Source organism: Podarcis liolepis (assembly GCF_965112155.1).
Source record: "Podarcis liolepis genome assembly, chromosome: 4".
Taxonomy (NCBI): Eukaryota; Metazoa; Chordata; class Lepidosauria; order Squamata; family Lacertidae; genus Podarcis; species Podarcis liolepis.
Genome location: NC_139558.1, coordinates 70,929,769 through 70,946,957, shown reverse-complemented (window position 1 = coordinate 70,946,957; position 17,189 = coordinate 70,929,769). Strand labels below are relative to the sequence as shown.

The 17,189-nt window shown below is 38.4% G+C and overlaps 1 protein-coding gene across 9 annotated transcripts in view; it reads left to right on the top strand.

Moving 5' to 3' along the window:
• Nucleotides 1-17,189, top strand: part of ALCAM (activated leukocyte cell adhesion molecule) — a 116,648-nt gene that overhangs the window by 79,789 nt on the left and 19,670 nt on the right. For 3 of the 9 annotated variants that reach the window (XR_014524973.1, XM_083498653.1, XM_083498650.1), the window contains exons 4-12: nucleotides 358-422; nucleotides 3,618-3,705; nucleotides 4,232-4,411; nucleotides 5,571-5,698; nucleotides 6,784-6,913; nucleotides 11,281-11,393; nucleotides 12,295-12,430; nucleotides 12,762-12,889; nucleotides 14,278-14,410. Coding sequence is in view for 7 of the 9 variants with exons in the window: in XM_083498653.1 (XP_083354779.1) it covers nucleotides 358-422; nucleotides 3,618-3,705; nucleotides 4,232-4,411; nucleotides 5,571-5,698; nucleotides 6,784-6,913; nucleotides 11,281-11,393; nucleotides 12,295-12,430; nucleotides 12,762-12,889; nucleotides 14,278-14,410 (1,101 nt within the window). In the remaining 2 variants the exon portion in view is untranslated. Of the gene's footprint in view, nucleotides 1-357; nucleotides 423-3,617; nucleotides 3,706-4,231; nucleotides 4,412-5,570; nucleotides 5,699-6,783; nucleotides 6,914-11,280; nucleotides 11,394-12,294; nucleotides 12,431-12,761; nucleotides 12,894-14,277; nucleotides 14,411-16,678; nucleotides 16,718-17,189 lie in introns of all 9 variants that reach the window. The other 6 variants (XM_083498651.1, XM_083498648.1, XM_083498652.1 and 3 more) reach the window with 3 other exon arrangements.

The window sequence follows — 17,189 nt, the reverse complement described above, 5'->3', positions numbered from 1 at the left end:
CTTTCCATGAAGAATTTTCCCTTTACAGAAATAGCTTTGTTTTGGACTGCAGTCAAAGAATATATAAACATTAAGGACAAGCCCCAGTGCACTGCTTTGTTTACTGAATGGAAAATTGGTATATAAATGATTTTAATTAATAAGATATATAATATAATACTTTCCTCAATACCTCTTTTAGCCTGTAAGAATGGGCTGCAGAAGTCATAATTGCCTTATTGATTGATTCGATTTATTTACCGCCCTATAGCCGCAGGATGATGATGATGATGGCACGTAACTAAATGTCTGGAAACATAGCTCAAATCTTAACAATTTATGATGTGATAGTTCAATATTTATTTATTTAAATTACAGAACAACCATCACAGCCTGAAATTATAAGTCAAGCAACATTTTTAGAAACAGAACAGCTAAAAACGGTAAGTGAGCCTTCTCTGTTAAACTCCTTCAAATTGTCTGCTTTTCCCCCCATGTTGTAAACAGCCAATGTAAACAATCATCAATACAAACTTCCCTGGGCTAATTAATACAACCTACAAGCTCCATACAAATGTATATTGCTATCTCCAAACCCAAAGCCTCTGAGGAACATACATAAAACCCTAAAGGTTGAAGCAAAAAGGGGGTTGATAAATAAATGAAACAAAATACTGGATAGGATTTGGCCTATTATGGATTTATTACTTGAGTGTTCTGTATTAAAGAGAAATATGTAATACCCCTAACCTTGCTATATAGTAAAACAGTAAGGCTGTTGTCAGCTGCAGTTCACATGGCCACAATAGCTCCAGCATGACAACAGAACAGCAGGCAGCTGATCAAGCAAGCAGCACAAGTAGCAGGTGGCCCAAGCAAACTGTTCAAAGGTGGGTAGAAGGGACTTCAGAGGGTGAAGTTACAGAAGCTACACCCACCCCCTTTAAATTGAGGATTAGGGCAAGATGTTTAGGGTTTGGGTTGAACTGTGTCTGGATGAGATGGAACAAGTTGTGTGGGGTTATATAGGCTGTGAGGTGTAAAGGAATGAAGGGTTGGCCAGCTGTGGGGCAAGGGGGTTGCAAAGTTGTTGGTGGGGTTGGCTAACAGGTGCAGCAACCCCTATTATTAAAAATTAATGTTATAATTAACTTAAGACACAGTGTATGCATATGAAAAATCCACAACCTTTGACTAACTCACCACCAAATAACAAGCAAGATAAGGCTGTAGTAACAAAAACTTTTATCATTGGTTCTAACATACAATGACCCTTAGTATAATAAAGTGTTGCTATAGTTCCCAACAAAAGAGGAGGGAGAAAGGTTGTTTTCTGCTGCTGCAGAGAAGCGGACACGGAGCAATGGATCCAAACTACAAGAAAGAAGATTCCACCTAAACATTAGGAAGAATGTCCTGACAGTAAGAGCTGTTCGACAGTGGAATTTGCTGCCAAGGAGTGTGGTGGAGTCTCCTTCTTTGGAGGTCTTTAAGCAGAGGCTTGACAACCATATGTCAGGAGTGCTCTGATGGTGTTTCCTGCTTGGCAGGGGGTTGGACTCGATGGCCCTTGTGGTCTCTTCCAACTCTATGATTCTATGTTTCTATGAAATGAGCAAATGGAATTTTATTGCCTTGGTATGCCATAGGATGTTTCATATGCTACGGCCCTCAGTGCTTAAATGAGTGATGCTGTTGAATGAGACAACCATGCATGACTCATTTAAGCTCCTTATTGCCTTTTACACAGCCATTTGGTGTTACCGTAATTCCTCCTTTCAATAAGTCCCAAATTAAGAGAGTAGTTTTTCTCATACCTGCTTGGGATAATGAAATCAGAGCCACTATGTCTATATAAAGGAGTGCTGGCATTTGCTGATATCTATTAGGGTGGGGAAGAAGGTTGCTTAACTGCATCATTTATGTAGTGAATAAATAAAGTGCATCCTTGTTTTACCTGTTCCATTTTATAAATATTGAATCTGAAAGAAAACACACAGGTTCCAGTTCAAATGTTAACATTATTGTTGGGCTACAGCTGCTGCATAAGAAACATCATTTGTTGACCCAATGAAGTAACTGATTTTTCCCATAGACACTGCCAATCAAAAGCAGATGAGAGCTCAGCAAATGCCAACATACAGCTTTTTTTGGGTTCTCCTGTTTGTTTTTGTGATTGTACAAACAATACAAATCTGACTAGCTACTAGCTTAACACTACTTAACACATTCCCCAAAGAAAATCCAGATAGAAGTTTTTTTCAAGCAATGATCAGACTCTGGCAGGACAAGTCTGCCATTAAAATCTGCCATATAGAAGCTAATACAGTGGTACTTCGGGTTACATACGCTTCAGGTTACATACGCTTCAGGTTACAGACTCCGCTAACCCAGAAATAGTGCTTCAGGTTAAGAGCTTTGCTTCAGGATGAGAACAGAAATTGTGCTCCGGCGGTGCAGCAGCAGCAGGAGGCCCCATTAGCTAAAGTGGTGCTTCAGGTTAAGGACAGTTTCAGGTTAAGTATGGACCCGAGGTACCACTGTAGTTCTCCCCCCCACACACACACACCCTGATTGTTATTTCTTATTGTGTAAGTTGCTTTTTGAGGAAGGTGGTTTGGGATGTTCAGCACACCTTATACCTATAAACCCTGAAGAGACTCAAATAATGCTGTTCAGATACCTGCTTTTTCCAGATACAGCCGCACTAAGTGCATCAATGAGGGTGACCACCATAAAAGCCCATTTGTTTTGTTAATTGTTAATTCTTCCCCCTACCCAGTGATTTCCCCTCACTTTTGATTTAGGCCCAGGCAACATGGGGCAGGGCCATCTTTCTTATATCAGCAGGAAAGGAGTGGTGAATCTTTCCACGTCCTGTGTCTTACCTCTGAGCATTTGGTTGCTCTAGTCACTTTTCTAATACTAGAAGTGAGCTGGGAATCGGGGTGGGGAAGTGGGTGGAGCAACAGACAGGTAAAGCAAAGAAGAAGGGGAGGATTGGTGCTTCTTATGGACCTCTTGGGGAGATACTTGGAGGGGAAATATGTCCATTGTTGTTTCATCCAGTTTGACCCTCTGTACTATAATATTAAACCAGTTGTCAGGTAAGTTGCCCTCTATAGACAAGCAGCTTCTTGTCGAAGAAGAAGAGAGAAGAAGAGTGTGGAATGATGGCCTCAAGAGGGATTTATGTGTACTAGCCCCTAAACTGTGGAACTACCTTTCCACAGAGGTGCATCTAAGCAATCTTCGTGGGACAGCTTTTGCTGTATACTGAAGACAGACCTCTTTGATACCTTTCAAATACCTTTGATAGTTAAGGTATTTTGTTTTGAGACACCAAACTCTCTTGCTGAATTTATACTGTTCAGTTATATTTACATCATCTTTATGTGTTTTATAGTTATTGGTTTTATTTGCTTTTATAATTGTATGTTTTATTGTTGTAACCCATTCTGGATGGGTAAGAAACACTACTACTACTACTACTACTACTACTACTACTACTACTACAGCAGCAGCAGCAATGCAGAGAACAAATTAAATTCCTTGGATATGTTGGATCCAATGGCTATAAATGTAGCTATAAATGAAGACAAAACTGTAATAATTTGAACATTCTTTGCATTTTTAAGCTTGGGGAATGTATCTCTCAAGATGGTTATCCAAAGGGAAACCTTACGTGGTTCAAGAATGGAGTTGTTTTGCAGCCCACTGAAGAAGGTAAGTTTTAGAATTGAGTGTGAATTCTTCGTATTTGCATTCCTTCACAAATTGGTGTTGGCTCATATCATTTTAGCAGGTCATTTAGACAATTCACAATTAGACTGCATTTATCCATCTTTATCAAAAATGCTGTACTTAGTTCTTTGACTGCATCTTGATGTTGTGATTTGATATACACATTTCTCCCTCCATCCCCACAGTAACTTGACCCAGAAAATGTAAGGGTTTTAAAATGTAATTAGTGTACAAAATATTATTTTGATAATGTCAAACCTGGAAGTTTTTGATCCCAATAATGTGTAACAGCTATACCTTAATCCTAAATATTTAGGATCAGGTTGTACACACTGCCTGCCTACTTTCTTCTTTTTTTCTGCAGTCTGCCTAAAAGTGGCAGTTCATTTTTAAGAGTATCTGTGACTGTCACATCATACATTTAAAAATATCATTAGGACAGGCTGAAAAAACAACAACAATCAACAGTTGTTCAAGTTGCTGAAAATCATACATTTTCTTTCAAAAGCTGTTATAAATGAACAAACAAAAGTGAATCAAACAACTGGACTCTACACCGTGATATCTTCTTTGGAATATAAGCCAACAAAGGATGACACAAATGCACAGTTTACCTGTTCGGTGACGTATTTTGGACCAACAGGACAAGAAACAATACGGTCGCAATCAGTAGCCTTTGACATTCACTGTAAGTATAAGTACCCGTCTCTATACCATTAAAAGACCATCTGTTTGCTTTGAGGGATCCTTCTATTATTGTTTTGTGGTGGTTTTTGCTTTTAGGATTGGTTCTCCCTAGCACATAAGTTTGCAGTTTTCATTGGATTAACAAATTAGGGGTCAGGAACTGACAGGAAGGATGGCGAACAAATGGGTTGCCCTATAGTTATTTAGGGAAGGTGCCACTGCAGAAGGGTGTTTTGAGGATGGGTTTGACTTGCTGAGGCTGTTTCAGGGACATGGAGCAGTGTGGAAGAAGGTTCCAAGATGGGAGGGAATGGTTGAAAAGGAAAGTGTAGGAAGGAGTTTGACATTGCCTATTGCAGCAAAATTCCATTTTCAAATGCACTCAGACATAAATAATGTGTTGCTAACGGCCTTCCCCAAACTAGCATTTCTACTGCAGCTTGGAATGCCTATTCTATTCTCTTCTTCAAGCTCCTGGGGCACCTGTTGAACAACGAGCAATGAGAAAATATATCCCATGTCCACATGATTCCAATACTTTTAAAAAATGATTTGTTTTGTTTCTAAAAACTGAGTGCTTCCATTGCACTATTCCCACAACCCCCAAACCAAATGAACACCAGCAATGTTACCACCTATTCACTTGCAGGGGCATTTTCTGCCCTGCTATGATTACTGGTTAAATTGGTATTCCATTTGGTACTTAGCAAAAACCTGAACTATCTTCTGGAAGCATTACCAACATGGCTCCAGTAGTCACACATATTTTGGATGTGACTGTTGTAGGCAACTATTGAATGGTATTCTGTAATTAATAACACCCTGGCCTGGTTCACACATTTCCTGGAGAAAAAGCCACAGATTACAATTCTGCAATGAAACAACTCATTTGAGCAATGCCCATTGACTCACAAAACACAGGCATATTGTGTCATTACCTGCTTGGAGAGTAGAAGGCCTTAGTTCTTGCCAGGGCGACTGTGTGGTGGGATCGTGCAATAGGCTTTTCATTAACTTTTTTATGCATGTAGCTCTTGAAGCAGAAAGGGGTATGTAAGCCTCTTCATTATTGTGATACTTAATGTTGTTAAACACTTTACGTATATGGAAGAGACTGAGGGTTTTTTAAAATAAAAAAACTGAAACATCTGTCTTTTTAGATCCTACGGAGAAGGTTAAAATTCAAGTACTTACAGAAAGAAATACCATTAAAGAAGGTGATAATATCACCCTAAAATGTTCAGGAAATGGTAATCCTCCACCTCAGGAATTTTTCTTCTACATTCCTGTAAGTATTGCCTACCTGCCATGATTTGGGTGGTGAGGCAGGGAGGGGGGTGGTATGGTTTAGTGTTGCATACAAAATGGGCCTATACTAAACACTACTCTGAAGAAACATTTATAATTTGCCAATCTAGGTGTAGCAGTTTTCGACTTATTGCATTTTCTATGCACATTTTCCTAAAATGACATTGTTTCAAGACATGAAAGAATATACATGTTAATAATTTTGGGTATTTAAAACAGCAAGTAGCTGAAATTATTTGTATTGGGGTTTTTCCACTTACACAGTCCAAACTAAACATTAGGAAGAACATCCTGACAGTAAGAGCTGTTCGACAGTGGAATTTGCTGCCAAGAAATCATAGAATCATAGAGTTGGAACAGACCACAAGGGCCATCGAGTCCAACCCCCTGCCAAGCAGGAAACACCACCAGAGCACTCCTGACATATGGTTGTCAAGCCTCTGCTTAAAGACCTCCAAAAAAGGAGACTCCACCACACTCCTTGGCAGCAAATTCCACTGTCCAACAGCTCTTACTGTCAGGAAGTTCTTCCTAATGTTTAGGTGGAATCTTCTTTCTTGTAGTTTGGAGTGTGGTGGAGTCTCCTCCTCTGGAGGTCTTTAAGCAGAGGCTTGACAACCATATGTCAGGAGTGCTCTGATGGTGTTTCCTGCTTGGCAGGGGGTTGGACTCGATGGCCCTTGTGGTCTCTTCCAACTCTATGATTCTATCTCTTATTTTCAAGCTATCTCTCAAATTTTTGTTCATTTTCAACCATTCTGAAATTGTGCAACAGTGAATGGATTCTATGATATCACACATCTAGCAACGGTAATATAAAATCTAATACAATGTCTGGGTGTCGACATGTTCATATTTTATCTGGTGAAAATCCAGATAATTACACTACTTATCAAAATATAAAATTGATCACTAAAAATTGACCATGATGGTTTGTACTCTTCATTGAAAGAGAAGTGAAGTCTGTCATACTACTATAGTCTTGCTGCAATAAAAGTAGCTGCAGAAAATAGAAACATTATTTTCATTCATTAGTAAATTTCTCTATTAAACTTTCTCTAAAAGGGGGAACCAGACCCTATAAGAAGTTCAAGTCTTTATGTACTGACTGATGTTAGAAGAAATGCAACAGGGGAATATAGATGTTCACTGACTGATGAGAGTTTGATGGATTCCACTATAATTACAGTACATTGTAAGTAGTTTTGTCTTTGTTTTCCTTTTAAAAGTGCATGTTATTTCATAACAGATGTCCTTTCTTAGCATGTTCCATGCCAAATCTAAGTGTTTTTATAGGGGTCAGGTCAAGGCAACTCAATGGCTTTTTTTGGACATCATGCTAAACCATGGTTTAATGAGACATGAATGAGCATAGCCTTTTCTTGGCTTATCCGCCCCCCCCCCCTCCTGCTCCCACACAGTCAGGAGACGTTTGGAAGCTTTGACTTCCACACCCAGAACTGCAGGACATGTTAAATATGATTAGTTTAAAGAAGTCAGCTTCAAAAACCATGGTTTGAAATGAGCTTGTTAATGCTAACCACAATTTGTCAGTCTTGATAACACACACAAAAAAATGCAATTAGATAAAAGCAGAAGCAAAAGCTTCTAAACTTTGCCATATGGAAGGAACTTGAGAGTCCAGGAGGCAGCTGGGGTCAAATCATAGCTTAGCTTGATTTAGAATGCAGTCTTCATGTGCTAACTTAAGTTTTTCAAAGCTTGGATGTGCAACTCAGGCTGGTGATTAAATTATATACACATATCATTCCTTCTTGCTTCTAGTGATGTGCTATGTGCTTTTCTGTGATTCACTGGTGTTTTGTTTTAAAACTTCATGCAATTTATTTTCATTTCTTTCTATTGGGATTTTACAAATCTGATAATTTAACAAACTGGATAAGGGGGAACAAATGTATTATTCAGCAGCTACAATGTGGTCTTTCAGCTATTGGATTTTAGAAATGTTTTTGCTGGATGTAAAATAACCCAGCATTTTATAACCAGGAAACTTTCTTTTACATCTTTTAAAGTTATTGATTTAATAATAAAATTCAGACTTGAATGTTGTCTTCTATCCCCTTGCTGTTTCCTACCTGAGAAACTAGTACCGCAAATGATTATCCATCTTGTAAGATGCATGGCTAGAGACGCCACTGTATGGGACAATCCTCAAGCTAATCATTTTCCTGACATTTTAATATTTCCAAATGGAAGGGACATTGCTATGGAGGCACTTGCAAACAAGTATAACTCCACTTTCCCCTACCATATTTATGGTCTGACTTTCAAGAGAAGGTCCATCCAATATGATTTATGGCAACAAAATACAAAAAGGAGAATACAAAAACTAATGTATAATGTAACAATATAAACAAGTGTGGGCATTTCACACATTTATTTAAATAATACTTAATTCATAGTGGTTTAGCAATATGGAGGATCCAGTTTTTGCATTGTCGCTTTCTTACTTTGCATGTGCACTGCAACAGAGATTGATTATTTGCTAACACTAAATTAAAATTTGACTTGTTTTAAATACAGCAGCTACAAGCAATCGTGTTTTCTAATAATCCGTTAATGTAGCAATTGCACAGGTTGTTTCTTCAAAAAAAAAAACCAAAAAACCCCCCAAAAAACCCCACAATCTTTTGTAATTTTTCAAACATTCCTTTTTCTCTTCATGCAACATCAAATGCATGTTTTATCAAACAAACCTGTAGATCAAAGGATCACCAGTGCAAAATATATTTACAGAATTGATTGGAAAGGGGGTGTAGCATAGATAGAAGGAATATCAAGGCCCCCCTGCACATGATCTCTAAGTGTTTCTCAGAGCTGTGGACTCTTCCTGCATAAAAAGCTTCTTAAGCAATTGCATACAGTGGCAAAGTCATGCATAGCATGTAATTAGAAGTTTCCAAAGCAACCATCGAAACAGCAATGGAATGATAAAATTTGGGACTCTGCAAACTTGCTTGGCAGATGCAGCAGGCACGAATCCTTTAAAACAAAATGGGATTGTGGCACTATGGTTTCCATTTATGTCCCATGTGGAAGCTCCTACAGCTTCTGATCAAATCCAGTCAAGTACAAATCCCTCTATTTTTTTCTGATTATGATATATATTATTATATTATAATTATTATATATGTTATGTTAAATATAGATTTGAAATGTGCTATATAGCACTATGTCCCTTATTAATTAAATATTAGTTATCTATTTTTCATTAGATAGTAGGCATTTTCTTAGTCTCACTCATCCTACAGGCATATCCATGGAATAATAATAATAATAAATAATAATAATTTTTATTTTTCGGGGTTGTTGCCAGTGTTATATTGAAATATAGGGTGTTCTTTTTTGTTGCCTGTATTTTAAACTTTTGTTTCAATATAAAATATTAGATGGCAATAACTTTAATTAAGCATCATGTCTATATTTTCACCAAGTTGGGATAAACCATCACCAAATTTCACTGTGTAGAAGAGCAGATCAAGGATGATGGCATTGGCCGAGTCGGGGCTCAACTTAATCATGAAAGATGCATGTGGTGGCCTGGCTGGTGGTGCAAGGATTAGTCCACAAAGTTTCAGTCTTTCCTAGGTGAAGGCCAATAATTTAATGCGTTCCTGTTTCATCTCATGTGTGTGGCAAGATTTTAATGCAGCTCATCTTTTTGGGCACTCAATCTGAGGTTTTAGCCAGCTTCAAATAAATGAGAAAACATAGAAAGAAAATTACCTTGGGACAGGGACAGTCTTTTGCTTCACTTTCCTCCCATGGTTACATAGCGCTTAGAGGGAATTTGGGGAACTTAAAAGAGCAAGCTCAGTCCCTGACTCAGGATAAAGAAGTAGTAGTCATAGGGTAGTCATAGGATATGTTGTCCTGTGTTTTATGGCTTTGATTCGGGGATCACATTAGGGGGGAGGTGTGGGAAGAAGCAGGATGGGACTTGACAGCAGTTGCTAGAGTGTTTGTATATGCTTATGGTCTGCTAGGTAAGCAGCTGCAGAGGCAGATAAGATAAGCATTCCTAGGTCCACTGACAGTAAAGAAATTAGGCCTGTATCAGTCATGTTGCAGGTATTACTAGCTATAAATAAGGACAGTTACCGTAGCAGCGTATAGCTTTGCATTCTCTCTTGCACCCTCTGACTCTGTGCTTCCTTTAAGACTGTTCCTAATGGAGTCCGTAAATGAAAAATGTAGATGATGTCACTTTCCTGTTGAGAGACTTGATCTCTTGCTTCTCTCACTGGTGAAGATACAGGAAGAGGAGTTTGCAAGCTTAAGGAACATGGAGCACTTTAGTACTGACAATGTAATAAAGCTAGAGAACTTTGGTCTGCCTAACCAGATACGTTGACATTTTTTTGGTGGTTATCAAAGTTGTACGGGTCTAGTGGAATGAGAGAAGGTGACCAGAGACTGTGGGAGGCGCTTTATCTGTTTCCATAGCTTTTAAGTAATTACTAGTGCTAAACTAAAATATGGAAATATGTGTCACTTCAACTGGAGTTCACTTCAAATAGTGGCAAAGTGATCTAGCAAATTTTCTCGGGGTTATAACTTTTTCAGTGAAGTTGTTGGGGTTCCAGAATGTCCCCTGAAAGCAAAGCCAGTAGAGGAGGAAGCTGCTTATAAATGCCTTTTATTCCCCACCACCACCCTCATTTTCATCATTCCGAGCACAATTCAAAGTGTTGGTGCTGACCTTTAAATCCCTAAACGGCCTTGGCCCAGTATACCTGAAGGAGTGTCTCCGCCCCCATCATTCAGCCTGGACACTGAGGTCCAGTGCCGAAGGCCTTCTGGCAGTTCCCTCACTGAAAGAAGTGAGGTTACAGGGAACCAGGCAGAGGGCCTTCTCGGTAGTGGTGCCTGCCCTGTGGAATGCCCTATCATCATATGTCAGTGAAATAAATAACTGACTTTTAGGGAAGTTTTTAATGTTTTTATTGTATTTTTAATATTTTGTTGGAAGCTGCCCAGAGCAGCTGGGGAAACCCGGTCAGCTGGGCAGGGTATTATTATTATTATTATTATTATTATTATTATTATTATTAATCCCATAGTAAGGAAATGCTACACACATCTCAGAACAAAACCTGCCATCCTTCTGACCATTATACAAGATTATTTTTATATTTTAAGATTACTATTCAGGTTTCACCTTCACCACTAACAGAAACACTCACATCTAACAAAAACATTCACACACAAATACCCTCCTTGTACGCCTCCCACCATCTACCCACTTCACATCATTGTCTTTCTTCACAAATCCCTTTTGTTTGTCAAGTGATACAGCAAGGAAAATGTGGTGTTTCACTTTCTACTACCGAATAATTACATAGATGTGCAAATATTTTTGCTTCCTTCTTTTGGAGATTATTTTCTGTCCTATTGTATGAGGGAATTGACTGAGACTTTGAGAAAATGCAGTTTAACTGGAATTAGCTGACAGGGTTCCCCCCCCCACCCCTTCTGTAAGCTCACTAAATGAGCCACATTTATGAGACTTTTATCTGACAGTGCTTTCTCCCCCAACAGATCTGGATTTGTCACTTACTCCCAGTGGAGAAGTTATTAAGCAGATTGGAGAAGCACTGCCTGTATCCTGCACAATCTCTTCCAGTAGAAATGCCACTGTATTCTGGCTGAAGGTAAATATTGTTAATAACCCTGCTATTGTCAACCTGCTCATTGCAGCTGCTAACTCTTTAGATCTCATCTGGCTTTAAAGAACAATAAGCAGCATTCTACCCGGAACTTCAAAAGGAGGCTTTTATCTACATACAAATTAAATTAAATCACACTTCAATATCAATATGATTAAATATCATTTTGAATATGTTAAGATGTAGTGCACTATCGGGTCTTTAAGGAATAGCAGATGTGGAAGCTTGTTCAAATCTGATCAGTTTGGGGTTTTGTTTTTTTGTAAAATTAGGTAATTATATATTTGTAATGGCTTCCAGAAACACACAGGAATAAATAGCCTTGCTCAAAAGTGGGAGTGGGTTGGATACTTGTAGTTCCAGCTACTTTTGCTGCAGTAAAAGATAGTAGCAATTCCCCTATGCTCCATGTTCAATTTCCAACATCTCCAGGGCTGGGGAAGGGCTCTGTCTGAACACCTAGAAAACTACTGCCAACTTAGACAGTACTGAGCTAGAGAGACCAGTGGTCTGATGCTGTATAAGGTAGCTTTCTATGTTTCCCTTCACATACTTGGTCTTTGGGAACAACGGGGTTCAAATGACCTACAGATTGTGATGAATAGCAGGGATGGAGAACATGTCTTCTCCAATAAGTTGTTAGATTTAAAAAAGTGGGGGAGGGGGACAAATCACATTAACGTTAAACTAATATATAACAATAGTTTTGATGGGGAAGCAAAATCCAAGGTCTTCTGCTGGCAAATTAGGTAGTCTCTCCAAGTAGTTAACACTGTGAGTTGGTTGTACTACAGTGCATTTAAAAAATAAATAAATCTGTTGACCACCTTGACCAAAGGTGTGCATGACTTCAATTTGCACTGCTTAGCTTTTTCCTTTTTATCAGGACAATACAAGAATGAGAGCAAGTCCATCGTTTTCAAGTTTACAGTACCAAGATGCAGGAAATTACATCTGCGAAACTACTTTACAGGAAGTTGAAGGGTTAAAGAAAAGGCAAATTCTTACGTTGATAGTAGAAGGTATGTGAGGCTGACTCTTTATCTTACAATGTTGACTATAATTTTTATGTTGCTTCATCACTTTGAAATGCCCTCCCAGAAAAACAGCACTCAAGTCTGAGCCTGCATATTTTTAAAAGATAAAAATGTCTATGTTTGCCTGGTTTTTTAAAAAATATTTTGTACAGTTTTCAAACTTTTGGTCTTTCTTGGTTTAAATATGATAGTTTAAGTGAATTACTTTATACCTTGGTTTATTTTTAAATTGTATTACAATTTTATTATTGTTTTCGAATCCCTTGGGAATTTAGTAGGAAGAACAATTCAAGAAATTATCCATTTTGTTTTTAAGGAAAACCACAGATCAAAATGACAAAGAGAACTAGCACAGATGGATCATATAAAATGATAGCCTGCCATGTGGAAGGGTTTCCCAAACCAGCAGTACAATGGACTAGCAGTGGAGGTGTCATAAATAAAGCAAGTAATTTTCTCCTTACTTCTTGCATTTTCCTTTCAGTCATAGCAAAAGACAAATATTAGAGGCATGCAAACATACCTAAATCCATTCCAATATTTCTTCACACTTCCATCTTGTGTATTCCATTCCATTGTAATTAATTTATTTTGCACATGTCTGTGTCTCAGTTTACCATCCGCTGATGAGGAAATATACATATTTTAATGTGTATTTTTTTGTAGCACACAGTAGAGATACATGTTTCAACTATCAACAGATATTTACAAATCAGTTATGTTCCTTGTGTCTTCCCTTTCCAAGTTAATTTAGTTTCTAGAGGGGTAGTCAGTTAGACTTTCACATCAAAACAACTCTTCTCTCCTGACACTTTAAAGACAAAGCTAATCAAGCATTTAATGGCCAATCAGGAAACTATCAACAGCTGCAATTCCAAATGTTTCTACTCAGAAGTAAATCCCATGGATTTACTCCAAAGTAAATGGGATTAGGATTACAGCCACCCTCACTGCCTTGATTTCAGGCACAGGCAGTGAGGACAGTTTAGTTATATTAAGACAAGAAAACTTCAAGTAAGAGTGGGAAGGAAAATAATTTAACATTTCGTTTTGCTTTTGAAATGAAGATTTAGAATGGTTGAAACCGGCCAGTCAAATCTAGATGGTTCTTCTCACTTTGCTAAAGAGGCTGAGAAAAACCCAAAGAAACAAAATATATCACTTCATTCCATATGAAAAGAATAATGTTTTCCACTGCTCTTTTCAAATTCAGAGTGGGAAGCAGTTTAAGGCTGAAATCCTAACACCACTTACATGCAAGTAAACATCATTGACTTATGACTTCTGGTTAGGATTGCAGTTATAATGCGTAAAGGCTGCCTTTGGCAATAGACATCTACTGCATTTTTCGCTTCATAAGGCGCACCTGACCATAAGGCACACCTACTTTTTTTGGCGGGGGGGGGGGAGTCAAGAAAAAAAAATATTTAACGGGAGCGCTGAGCAGAGCCTGCATAGAACATGACCCACTGTTTCAATTTGACCACTCTTACATGAGCAGAAACACTTGCCATGAGGAATCTTTCTATATCTTCCTTCCAATAGTGCAGAAAGTAGAATGTTCTGCAGTGGGAATTGGGAGAAAATGTGTTGGGGGAAGGCAGATATTAAAATTTAATTCAGAGTTTAAGATGAGTTTCATTCTAGAAATTTGAGAAAGAAACCTAAATTCCCATGATAAACAGTGTTACCATTTGTATGTATATACAAAAGTACACATATGCAGAGTACTTAATTTAGATATATAAGCAAAGCTACTAATGTAGCTTTGCACACACACACAGTCTTTGTCCTTTCTACAAACTTTCAAAATATTCTTTTTTTCTTTCCAGACAGAGGAGACCAAATATGTAAATGGAAAGTTTATTAGTAAAATCAAAATTGCTCCTGAAGAGAATGTTACGCTGACGTGTATTGCAGAAAATCAGCTAGAAAGAACTGTGACCTCTTTGAACGTATCTGCTAGTAAGTACTTTTATTTTATTTTAAAAGATTTAAAACGGCAAGAGCAGGACTGATGGCTCTTTCATCTTTTCATCTACTTTCACATAAAATATCCATCACTGTCCTCGCTCTCTCGTGTGTGGCTCTGTGGTGGAATGTTGTTTACAAGTTGCTTCATTGTCCTCACATAGACAAGGAGAAGGGGGAAGCGTACACTTTGCAACTCATTTCTCAGAACTGGGTTGCCATGGCAAATTTCTGACACTTGTTTCTTTTTCGAGAAGATGCCCAGAAATGCAAAATGAGTTTGGCTACACTAATACACTTCTAGCTGATAAGTCTCCATGCCACAGAAGCCCATCATAAATCAGGCTTTTGTTAACTATTAGTTTTTCATGCACAGCCTGCTGCATTCTGTTCTGTCATTGGCTTTTTTTGTTTTGTTTGTTTTTTGAAAGCTTTTCAGAATTATCTGAGATGTCACCATTACCTTCTGTGCAAGACCAAATAAGTGTTCTAATTAAATTCATCAGTTTGGACACTTGTTCATTTAGGAACGGCTCAGCCTGCCTATAGCAAACTCTAGGCAGATCTACCTGACATTTCCCTGCTCCCTGGTGTTTTGTAATTTAGATAATGTGACCAGCAAATGACTTCTATGCACGTTTACTTAGCAGAGGGTACCACTGAATTCAGTGGGAGCCACTGTGAAGGTAATGTATGTAGGACTGCAGCCATAATCAATTATCAGTTCTAGGTGACGAAGATGTTGCCTCAGTGCTTGAGTCAGAATAAATTATCTTTCCAGCTATACCCTGTAAGCTATACCCTGTAAGGTTCCAGATGACCTCTGTAAAAATATACTGAGGAATCCCAGTTTTAATTTTAAAAATGTATTAGTAGCCCTCAGAGTTCAAGATGGGGCAAAGTCTGTCCCCCTGTATGGTCAGTCCACCACCCTTTCATGCAAACAGCCATGCAAGCTTTTCATTTTTGGTCTGAATAGACCTGGGCAAATGGAAAACCAATGGTCATTTTAAAGAATCAGTCTGGTGTCATTCTGTATTGAGCTGTGGCATTCCAGCTGAAAGTATCATACAACCAATTCACCGGGAATGCAGTTCTGTTTAGGGGCTCTCCTCATACCTCCATAAGAGGCTGTGCCACTCATGCACTTAAGTTGTTTTGAACTGCTCCCCTGTGACACAGAGCTATTGGTATACCAGGCATTTCCACGGTAAAAGTGGAAATCTTCCATCTTAAGCTTTGCATGGCACATCCGCACATCACTATTCAGTGTCAAATGCCACATACATGTGTGAGAGGCCAGCCATGCTATGGTGAATTTCTGTGCTGCTGCTTGCTGCCTTAAAAAAGAAGAAAGCAATGGGTTCACAATACCTTGTGGCCATCAGAGGATAATTAGGTTGCTTGTCACTAAGAAAACCAACCACCAGATACCTGTGACACACAACCACATTCCATGAGGAAATCACAGTAGTAGTGAATTCTGTCTGGTGAATTATCAAGTTTCCCAGATAAAAAAAATCTGGAGTTCTGAAGGCTTTGAAAATATGCAATCCCTTCATCTGCAGTATAAGCTGTGAGGGCTGGGCATAACCAATAAGAATTAAATGCACAATATACAGGTTGGCTTAGAAGACTAATCCTTAGCTATTCATGAGATAATGACCATCCTATCATGAAGCTTTGGCTGGGGAGCTTAATTTCCTGAATTTAGAGAGAGTGCCTTGCACTGCCTGTCTTTTCTAGATCCCCCAGCTTTGTAAATCACATCAGTTTCTGGAAGTGCAGTTTTTGCTGTTGAATTTGCAGTGGGACTTGCATGGGCATCCCTTCCTGGCCTGTTTATTGACTCCAGCACACACATTGATCAAGGGATGTTTGGATGAATTCACCCCAGGGTGCTAAAGTTTAATCAACTCTCTGTCTACAGTAATCAAGTGATGAAAAGTCAGCATGCAGTACAGGGGAACACATAAATACTTCTTCTGACTAAGCATTTGTAAGATTAAACTTGTCATTTTTGGAATAAAGCGCTTTCATATGATACATTATAGATATAAAGTAAGGATTGCTGCCTAAAAAAATAAGATTAATCATTTTGTTGTGTGGCTGATGCTGCATTAAGTATGAACACTTCTGGCTCAGCTGAAAAATAGATCATTTTATTGTTAAATAAATATCATAGCAGATTGGAAGCTTTGAAGGTGACTTTCATACATCAGCAGCTTTTTTAAAAAAACACATTTTTCCCACCCTTTTCAGTAAGTATTCCTGAATCTGACGAACCAGAAGAAAAAAGTGGTAAGTACATAAAAACAGAACACCACTTACTTGGCACAGTTATATTTTTAAAATGTTTTATTCACTTTCCTAGCCTGCTCCATTCCTAGGAAAGAGCAGGCTTCTTCTTCTTCTTAAAATAAAATGTTAAATTTTAAGGCTGCAATCCTAAAATAGAGGGAGCAAATTACAAAGGCAATTTAACTGGCTTATCCAGTCTCTTGCCTATGTATTCTAGAGACTTTATTTATTTATTTATTTATTTATTTTTGGGGAGAGATGAGCATGCTCAGAAAACATATCTAGTCCCCGTCTCCATCCCCCACCCCATCCCGGGTTGGAGAGTGCTGAGTACAGGAGTAATTTGGATCCCAGCCACTTCCTGGATGCCCCCTTTCACCCTTTCTGACTTCAGAGAATCCAATAACACTGGGGATGTTCTTCTCCAAAACTGGAACTCTGTCTCAGATGTTGCATATATCCACTGTATCCC